Source organism: Elephantulus edwardii, unplaced genomic scaffold (genome assembly GCF_000299155.1).
Source record: "Elephantulus edwardii isolate Elephantulus edwardi_28Jun2011 unplaced genomic scaffold, EleEdw1.0 scaffold00021, whole genome shotgun sequence".
NCBI classification, from domain to species: domain Eukaryota; kingdom Metazoa; phylum Chordata; class Mammalia; order Macroscelidea; family Macroscelididae; genus Elephantulus; species Elephantulus edwardii.
Genome location: NW_006399771.1, coordinates 2,570,519 through 2,581,266, shown reverse-complemented (window position 1 = coordinate 2,581,266; position 10,748 = coordinate 2,570,519). Strand labels below are relative to the sequence as shown.

The 10,748-nt window shown below is 42.9% G+C and overlaps 1 protein-coding gene across 5 annotated transcripts in view; it reads left to right on the top strand.

The window, feature by feature from the left end:
• Nucleotides 1–10,748, top strand: part of GNAO1 (guanine nucleotide binding protein (G protein), alpha activating activity polypeptide O) — a 240,976-nt gene that overhangs the window by 133,923 nt on the left and 96,305 nt on the right. The window contains exons 4-5 of one of the 5 annotated variants that reach the window (XM_006882519.1): nt 6,671–6,681; nt 8,894–8,929. The exons of the other annotated variants lie outside the window; for them this stretch is intronic. Of the exons in view, the coding sequence (XP_006882581.1) occupies nt 6,671–6,681; nt 8,894–8,929 (47 nt within the window). The remainder of the gene's footprint in view (nt 1–6,670; nt 6,682–8,893; nt 8,930–10,748) is intronic. 5 annotated transcript variants of the gene reach the window in all.

The window sequence follows — 10,748 nt, the reverse complement described above, 5'->3', positions numbered from 1 at the left end:
TGGGAAGGGAGAAAATTGCGGCAATGAATGAATGGAAATCTAAAACCTCTGTAAAAAAAAAAAAAAGGACTTCCCCTACCATCTTTCAAGGAGTCATAGGCTAGAAGTGTCTTGTCCCTTCAGGCCTCCCCTGGCAAAGCATCTTTTCCAATAAATCTCACTCTCTACTTTCACAGAAAACCTTGGATGTATGCCCAGCTGCCCCCATTCAATAGGAAGAGTAGCCCAAACCCAAGAAGTGTGTTGGACACATATTTCTGGTGACCACGCTTAGAGAATATTCCAGCAAGAAAGTACATTTTATTCCAGCATCAAAAAAATTGGTATCCTTTCTTCTCTCATACTGACAGACATCTCACCCTCCTGTGCAGACAGGGTGAAGATGACGGAGACGAGAATGCTTTCCTCACTGGTGGTGGTGAAACAGAACATTTGCCACTAACTACCTAAAACCTCTCTGCTCTTGTCCAACATGAACCGAACCCCAAACCTACAAAGTTGGTGCATTTTTTAAGTCATCAAATAGATGTTTTTGTCTACCTTGTTGGTGGGGAAAGATCCATCCCTGAAGTGATCTCGGGTTTCGGCACCAAATGCTAGGATATCAGGAGGTTCCCGTGCCCAGTTTGTTGGCGGAGGGCGATATAGCAAGATCACTCCTTGAGGCAAGTGTAGCAGGAGAGAAAGGAGAAGAGAAAACACAGGACAAGACAAAAGTTAATATAGAAAAGGTTTCTTAAACAAGAGATATTCTCAGAAGAAAAAGAAAAAGGTTTATCTCTTGAAATAGTTTCTGTCCCCTTCTTGGACTTCTTGTTCCATCCAGCTGTTCCATGTGTTTTAGAGCAGTAGGCTTTTTTTTTTTTAGTCAAGTTTTTTGGGTTTTTTTTTTTGTTGTTTTGGTGTGTTGGGTTTTTTGTTTGTTTGTTTGTTTTATTTCATTATTTTTTGTGTGTACATCAAATCAGATCTGACTGGTCCAGGAGGAGATTGTTCCTCCTTCTCCAGCAGAGAATCTGGCGGATTTGAACTGTGCACCTCTGAGCTTACAGTTGCTTGAGTCAAGTTTTACTTTGCATTTTGAGAAGTTTGTGTTTGGTTTTTTTGTGTTTTTTTTTTTAATTCTAGACACAAGTTGGTTTGTTTCGTCAGATAGGTGATTTGCAAATATTTCCTACCCCCAGTCTATGTCTTGTCTTTTAATTATCTCAATAATGTCTTTACAAAACTTTATGTAATTTGACGATGTGTTTATCAACCTTTTTATTTATTGATCATACTTTTTGGTATCATATCTAAGACTTCTTTACCTCATGCTGAGTCACAAAATCTTCTATGCTTTCTTCTAAAGCAAAGTAGGCTTTTTGAGTGAGGCTATTGGTCCTCTTATTGGTGGTCTGATGGTGGCAGACTCTGCCAGATCCTCTCATCATTGTCTCTCCATTTCAATTTATCATTGCTATTTTCCCTTTGTTCTGACTCCTATTAATTGTGTCACTGAGTCTTCTTGATCATAATAATAATTTATTATGTGACTTTTAACTTTTATGTGTCAAGATGTATTTTAAAATTAACATGAATTTATTTGATCCTTACGACTACCTATACAATGAATATTATCATCATCTGTAGTTTATAAGTGAGAAACTTGAGATACAGAAAATTAAGCACTTTGCCCAAGATCATGCAGTGTGTGTGTGCGTGCGCGTGTGCGTACATGTGCACGCGCATTTGCACACATACTCATGGAGCTCCGGTAGTTTAGATGTAAGGAGCTGTGCTGCCAGCCCTAAGGTACATGATTCAAATGCACCGGGTGCTCTGCAGGAGAAAAAGAAGCAGTCTCCTTCTGTGCAGTTTACTGCCTCTGAAACCCACTGCAGTCAGCTGGAGAGGTGGTTCTGACTTGATGACACACAACAACCACCACCCTAATAGAGCCAGGATTTATGTGTTTCAGTGAGAGCTGGACAATGACTAGGGAGGATAGAAAGAGAATTGATGCCTTTGAGCTGTGGTGCTGGAGAAGAGTATTGAGGGTACAATGGACTGCTAGGAAAACAAACAGATTCATCCTAGAGAGGGTTAAACCCGGTGGCTCCTTGGATGCAAGGATTCTGAGGCTCCATCTAACATACTTTGGACTTGTTGTGAGGAGAGACCGGTCCTTGGAGAGGGACATCGTGCTTGGGAGGGTGGAGGGACAGCACAGGAGGGGAAGGCCCTCTAGGAGGTAGATTGATTCAGTGACTGGGGTAATCAGGATGGGAATGTCAGAGACAGTACGATTGGCACAGGACAGAGAAGAGTTTAGGGTTGTTGTACATAGGGTCACTATGAGTCGCAAGGGAATCGACAGCATATAACAACAACAGCAGCAGAAGCTCATTTAAATATGCACAGCCCAATCAAGAAAAATAAATTAAAAAAAAAAGAAAAATAAATCACTGAAAAAGAATGTCATTCTTTACTATAAATCTTTCTATAAGTATATGAAACATGTGCAGTGAAGCACTGCTCCATAAAGTTGTCAAAACTGGACTTTTCAGAAATAGATCACTGAGCCTGTCTTTTAAGGGGCTTATGGTGTATTTTTCTTTTACTTTTCAAAGAGAAGAGCAAACTGGTGAGGGAAGGGTCGGCAGGTAGAAAAATGCAACAATGAATAACTGGAAATCCAAAATCTCTGTAAACGTTCATTAAAATTAATAATAATTTTTAAAAGATCCAAAGAAGAATAAAAAGGCAATCAAGACACATTAATAATAAGATGACTCAAATGCAAAAATTGGAAACAAGCAAGATTCATAGTTGAAAAATATAGCCTTGGTGACAGAAATGAGGCTGGAATTACATGATAGAATTTTGACCAATGAATGATTTATTTATTGCAAATACTTTAAAAAAAATAAAATAAACAATGACTTCATGTGATGAACAACACAGGAATCCGATTGACTATATTTGTAGAAAGAGATGTTGGAGAAGCTCAATACCAGAGTTCAAAACAGAGGCTGACTATAGAACAGATCATCAGCTACGCATTTGGAAGTTAAATTTAACTTGTACATTTCATTATAATACTACGCTTTGTCTTCTCAAACTGCCTTTTGAAATCTTCTGTTCAACTTTCTTTCTTCATCATTTCTTTCTCTTGTTTTGGCTTCAAGTTTCAATTCAAGTTTCAGAGTCTTTTCTGACATCTATTTTAGTCTTTCTTTCTTGTCTTTGTAGTGGGCCTTTTACTTTCTTCATAGATAATGTTCTTGATATCACCCAGCAACTCATCTAGTTTTCAGTCATTAGGCAAGGAGAAAGGAATGAAGGTGAAAATCAAGACAGTTTTCTTAGAAAAGAAATTAATCAAATTGATTCTTTTTAATTTTTATTTTATATTGATTTACTTACAAAGTTTGTATACATTGTGTTTCACACTATCCTTCATTCACATTGTGTTTCATACAATTATTCCCATTCGTTATACTTTACAAAATTAATCACTATTGGACTATGCCCACCATTACCCCATCTTTTCAGTTCTCCACTGGATCTTTCTCATTTCCTTTATTTCCACCCTCCACCCACAAAATTGTGCAACCCTGTGATTTTGCCCCTACCCATCCTCATCTCTCTGCTCCCACCTCTTCCCCCCTTAAATCCCTATACATGTTTTACTAGTTATTCTTCTATTTTTATAACGATCTTATGCAGTATTTATCCTTATAAGACTGAGTATATTCACTCAGCATAATCCTCTCCAGTCTCTCTCAAATTATGTAGTATTTTTCAAAATCATTGCTCCTGACTGCTGCATAGTATTCTATTCTGTACCACAATTTCTCAATCCATTTGGTTGTGCTTGGACATTTAGGCTGTTTCCATGTCCAACAATCACAAAAAGGAAAGCTCAAAATTTCTGGCAATAAGAGAGATGCCAATCAAAACCACAATGAGATACCATCTCACCCCAGTAGCAGTGGAAAAGTTTAGCAGGGCAGCAAGCAGTAAATGTAAAGGAGGATGTGGAGAGGTGGGAACTCTCATACACTGTTGGTGAAATTGTAAAATGGTACAACCACTCTGGGAGACAGTTTGGTGTTTCCTCAAAAAGCTGAACATAGAAACTCTGTATGGTGTAGCTATCCTACCCCAAGGAAATTAGAATTGAAACAGAAAGATTTGTACACCAGTGTTCAGAGCAATGTTATTCCCCCTCACAAAAACATGGAAGCATCAAATCCATTCTTAAGATGATTTTTAAATTCAGGTGGGATATACTCAAGGTCATATTTTGGTTCCTGTGGACTTGGTTTTTGGTTTGTTTTTTTTTATTCTAAATTTGTGTGTGTGTGTGTGTGTGTACTGTCAAATTAGATCTGACTGGTACAGCAAATCGTGCACCTCTGGGATTGCAGTACACCTTCTTGCCCCTAGGCCACCAGAGTTAGACAATGAATAAGAATGAAAGAAGCATCATCTATGCCTTTGGATTGGAATATTTATAACATGCTGTGATTGCCCTAATTTGACATCCCTTGCCCAGACACAGAATTGGACTGGATGTGAGACAACAGGAAAATTGGCGATGGATGAATCCCCTGGTTATGGTCTGGTTATGTCCTGCTCAAAAAAATCCCAAACAAGGACCAACCCTTTGTTAAAGCATGAGGTTGAGAGAAAAGGCAAGGAGAAAGGAATGAAGGTGAAAGTAAAGACAGTTTTCTTAGAAAAGATACATCCCAGGGAGTAGATTGGTCATTGCTCTGAAAGTAAAATACAGAAAAGACCTTGCATCATGTATGTTGTTGGTTAATACAGCTGACTTGCATCTCTCTTTGGAGATGCTCACAGTATGGACTTGAGCCTGAGCCAGTCAGATAAGGTTACAGAGAATTCAAAATTGGTGGACGGTTCTGTCCATTGTTCTTGATGTCACACGTATGCCACTAATCAGACCACTTTGTGGACCCTCTCTACTACACGTCAGGAACTTTCTCCTAATGTCATTGGCGTCCTGGTTTTCAGTGGTTAGAGCTTGGTCTTAGTCACTTCATTTGACCTTTGCTCTCTCTCAGCTCTTAGCATGAAAAGCAACGTTCTAGTCTGTTGTTCATAGGATGGTCAGCCTGCCACCTAACAACTCCTTTCTTGTCTCACTTTTTCAGTTTTTTTTCTTCCTTCCTGATGACTCTCATCCCTTCCTCCTGAGCTGCTCCCCCCCGCCCACCTTCCCCCTCAGATTTTCCAGTGACCAGCTTCCCTACCGTCAACTGACCAGCACCTCTCTCATCCTCCCTCCACATTTCCCTCCTTCCCTCCCTTTTTTCTGTCTCCCTCCCTCTAGCTCTCTTTCTCTCTTCTCCATTTTTCTTGCTTTTCTCTCTCCTCCCCCCATGTCCCCCAGACTTCCTCATTCCTTCTCCCTCCTCCTTTTTCTCTGCCCAGCTCATTAGCATATAAATCGTCTTAACCTTTTAAATAGAATCTTTCCCTTTCTTCTTCCTCTCTGCTCAGTGAGGGCCGGTATCTGCATGACAAAAGCAGAGAAACTTGTCTGGCTGAACTGACCAAGCTCAGACACTGGAAGAAAACATGGAGGAGGGGCAAGGGGAGGCTGGACAATTAAGAGGATTAGACGTTTCCCTGAGAGCAGTCAGGGATGGAGAAAGTCTGTGAATCATCCCATGCTATTAAGGTTGTGCATATGCGCTCAGGGAGCTCTGGTGGCCTAGTGGCAAGAAGCTGCACTGCAATCCCAAAGGCATGTAGTTTGAGGCCAGCCCACAATGTGGGAGGATGGGCAATCTCCTCTCTTGTGATTAACTGCCTCTGAAAACCCCACTTGGAGGGCCAGCTATGGGTTGGTTCTGACTCCAGGGTATACAACAACAACATATTGCACGTGAGGGGGCGTATGTGTGTGTGTCCCAAATCCAAGCTGATTGACGTTGAGTCGAGTTGATTCTGACTCCTGTCAACCCTAGAGAACAAAGAACTGACCTACAGGGTCTCCAAGGTTGTAATTTTATGGTCCTTCTCCTGCAGAGCACTGGTGAGTTTGAACTGCCAGCCTTTTGATTAGCAGTAAGCTGCTTTAGTCACTGTACCACCAGTTTTAGTCACTGTTCGACTAGGATCCTTATGTACATCAAAAACCTCATTGCCATGTAGTGAGAACCCACTCATAGCTCACCCTCTAATAGATAGATGTTCCTAGGCTGTAAGATGGGCACTGCAGGAAATTGTCCATCTTCTCCAGAGCCGCTAATGGATTTGAACTGCCAGAGAGATGTCACTTTGGGGTTAGGTTATTTATGTGTATATACTTGAATGTGCAAAATATATTGCAAGCTAAATAGGATAGCAAGTAATTGATGCATTTGAGTTGTGGTGCTAGAGAAGAGTATTGAATATACCGTGGACTGTCAAGAGAACAAACAAGTCTGTCCTAGAGAGAGTGAAACCGGGTTGCTCCTTGGAGACAGCGATATTGAAGCTCTGTCTCATATACTTTTTGTATGTTGTCAGAAGGCACCAGTCCTTAGAGAAGGACCTGATGCTTGGAAGGGTGGAAGGACAACACAGGAGAGGAAGACCCTGGAGGAGATGGATTGACAGAGTAACTAGGGTAATGGGGGTAGGTTTGTCGGAGTCAATGAGACAGGCTGAGGATAGGGCAAGGTTCAGAGTGATTGTGCATAGGGTCACTATGAGTCCAGGACGGCATATAACAACATCAGTAACAGTAGGATAACAGTGAAGGGAGAAGTAATACCGTGAAGCATTGTTCAGTTGAATTTTTTTTTCACCATTGATATATATGCCTATTTCAATTAAGGGAGCTCTGGTGGCCTAGTGGTAAGAAGCTGCATTGCAATCTCAAAGGCAAAAGATTCGCTGCACCACAGGAGAAGGATAGGCAGTCTCCTCTTGTGCAATTAATTAACTGACTCTGAAAACCCGCTGGAGGGTCAGCTATGGGTCGTTCCAGCTCAACAGTACACAACGTTTCTATTATAAACTCCTTGAGGACAGAGGCCTGATGGTGTAGTGGTTAAGTGCTCTTCTGTGAATTGAAGGTGAGTATTTGAAGCCACCAGCTACTCTGAATTCGGGAGAAAGCTGCGACAGGCTGCGGCTGGAAAGATGGCAGTGTTAGACCTCCTGTGGAGCAGTTCTACCCTGTAGGATCTCTCTTGAGTCGGAACTGACCCATCTGGCTCTATGCCTGAGCTCTGATGGTGCAGAACATGACGTGGCTGCCAACCGTAAGGTTGGCAGTTTGAATTCACCTCGTGCTCTTTGGAAGCAGAATTCACCACATGCTCTTTGGAAGTCAGTCTCCTCCTTCAAGATTTGAAGCCTCAGAAACCCAATGACTTGAAATCAACAACCGTGAATGTGAGCACAAGGGGAAAAAAAGTAACTGGATGCTGAATCCAAATGCTAACTGTGTGACTTGAGGTAGATTATGGAATCTTTACAAGCCTCACTGGGTTTTGCCTGTAACATGAGTGCAAGGTGAAGGCCATCTTTATTCATTAGCTGAGAGAATGAACAAAATTAATGCATGTGAAGATGTACGTGCATAGGAGAGTGTGCAAGGCATCGAGTTCCAAGTATGTGTTAGCTATTGTTTTCATTATTTATTTAAAAATTGTATCATTGATATGTTATCCTCATAGTAGTCAATTGAAGGATGGGTCAGGAGTTGTTTGTTTTTTTTCCCCCTGCACTTTGCAGGTTAAAAACAAATGCCAAAATCCTTGCTATCAAGTTGATTCCAACTCGTAAAAGCAAAGGGAAGAAAACCACGCAACAACAGCACACAGCTGTCAAGTGGATTCTGTTCAGAGGGAGGCTTTGGTTAGAGTAGAATTCCCCATAGGGTCCCCAAAGCTGTAAATCTTTACCAAAGTGGATTGTCATATCACTCTCGCACCAGACAGCTTCTAGTAAATTCAAATCGCCAGCCCTTCACTTTGCAGCCTATCACTTAAACCACAATATCACTAAATCTAGTAGAGACCCTGTGGGTAGACTTAGAGCTGATTCGCACCAAACAACCAAACTTACTGCCACTGAGTTGGTTCTGATTCATTGGTTCAGTCAATCTTTACAGAAGCCCTTGACCACTGTGTCAGCAGGGCACAGGGCACTTAATCTGCAATATAAAGCCATTGCCCTAAGCAGGGTTACAGGTACGGGGCTGGCTGGATTGTTGCTGTGTGCTCTTCTTTCCCACCGAGGGACTTCATTTGGTAGCTCTTTGGGAGACAGAATCTAATATCATACTTGGTTTCTGGAATGTCATTAGATCTGCTCTGGTAAGAGAAATCTTGACATTTAAGTCCTCTAAAACATCATCTCTTTTTTATTTTTTTTTTCTGCCATGGAAATATTGCTGGGCCATCTCTGCAGCATAAGACTGCTTTCCTTGTCGTTTGCATAAATTCTAAAACAGCCGAAATCAAGGCTTGTGGGTGGTTTGTGTGGGTTTGGGTTCTTCAGGGTCTGAGATACTAGTGAATGATGAAAGAAGAGGGAGGGGAAAGTTGACAGTTAAGTGTCCTGTGCTCCCATTACCTCAATGTACGACCAAGAACACAGATACCTGCCCGTGCTGGGCACTGAAGTTTCCTTTGTATGAGATCAGTGCCTGACCCTGCTCTAACCTCTGGTTTGCCCATATGGTGAGAACTTGAAAATATCTCTATTTAAGACTGCCTAATCTGAGAACGTATTACAATAGGAAAGTCTGCTGTTAGAGACCTCTCCAGAGTACCAAAGAGCAATGGTGTCACTCTGGAGAGTAAGGTGCGTCTGATACAGGCTATGCAATCACTTGTTATGCATCAGAGAGCTGGACAATGACTAGGGAAGAGAATAGAAGGAGAATTGATGCCTTGAGCTGTGGTGCTGGAGAAGAGTATTGAATATACCAAAGACTGCTAAAAGAACGAACAGGTTCATCCTAGATAGTGTTAAACCAGACTGCTCCTTGGAGGCAAGGATTCTGGGGCTTCGTCTGACATACTTTGGACATGTTGTAAGGAGGGACAGGTCCTTGGAGAAGGACATCATGCATGGGAGGGTGGAGGGACAGTGCAGGAGGGGAAGGCCCTCTAATGAGGTGGATTGATTCACCGACCGGGATAATTGGAATAAGTGTGTCAGAGGCAGTGCAGTTGGCACAGGATAGAGCAGGGTTTAGGGCTCTTGTACATAGGGTTGCTATGAGTCGCTAGCGACTTGATGGCAATAACAACAACAGTCTGAGAACTGGATAATGAATAAGGATGATAGAAGAACTGATGCCTATAGGGAGCTCTGGTGGCCTAGTGGCAAGACGCTGCACTGCAATCCCAGAGGTACGCGGTTCGAATCCACCAGATGCTCTGCTGGAGAAGGAGGGGGCAATCTCCTCCTGTACCAGTCAGATCTGATTTGACGGTACATGTAAAAATAATACAATTAAAAAAATTTTAAAAAAAACAAAAACTGGTGCCTGTGAGTTATAATCCTGGAGAAGAATCCAGAGTATCCCATGGACTGCCAAAAGAACGAGCAGATGTGTCTTAGGAAAAAAACACAGCTAGAGGATTCCTTAGAGGCACAGATGACAAAGCTCCATCTCTCTGATACTTTGGACACGTTGCTAGGAAATGCTGCTCCTTGGAGGGGGACATCACACTTGGAAAGATGATGGGTTGAAGACGGAGAGGAAGCTCCCCAGCAAGACCGTGACTGCAGCAATGGGTCAACTGTGTCAGATGATAAGTCTGGAACGGGATAGGACAGGGCTCATCTCTATTCTTCATACGGTCACTGTGACTTGTACTCGACTCAGTGGAACCTAATAATGTCAACAGCTCTGCCAAACAGGCCACATCAGTTCCTGGCATTCCTCTAAAAGGAAGAACCAACTCAGAAGAGCGGAGAGATGAGAAAGGACGAGGAAGACCTGAACTCTCAGCTTCTGCTCTTGTGTCTCGGATGCCCTTGCCCCTTCGAGCCTTCTCCGGCTTGGGATGCTTGTGGCCTCCTCTGACCCCGTCCCTTTCTGGCTCTACTCCCAGCGGTTTCCCAGCATGCTTTACTGCGTGGTGGCCTTACTGCTGTAGCTGGATAATAAGTCTAGAAAGACAGTGGTGTCTTCATCTTCATGCTCACCACACCATCATGCTTCTAGCACGGATTCACAGTGAGTCCCTTCCAAAATGTGCCTCCTCCAGTGAGGGGCTGTGTGAGGTGTCTGCCTATAAACAGACCAGACACGGCGTCCCGGCCCTGAACAGATCCATCATGGAGAAAGAAGTGGAATATGACCCTTCTCTGTGACCCCTTCAACAGCCAGAGTAAGGGCAACTAGCCCCACGCTTCACTGGTCCCGGCAGACATTCGTGTAGCTGGCAAGACCCAGCTTGTGCCCTCAAGTAGCACTGGGCCTGGCAGAGGAGGCGGGCATGTCAGTGAGGGGCTTGTTTGTTTGTTTACCAAAAGCCCAGCAATGGGCACACCAGGGAATTCTCAAGCAGCACTCTGGCTGATGAGAGTTGGACTGCCTGAATTGAATCCCACTTCTACTGCCTCCAGGGAGCTCTGGTGGCCTAGTGGTGAGAAGCTAGTGCTGCACTCCTGAAGGCATGCAGCTCAAATCTACTAGCTGGGTTTAGGGGTTTATGAGGGAGCCCTGGTGGTCTAGTGGTAAGGAGCTGTGCTGTCAGTATAAAGGTATGAGGTTCTAA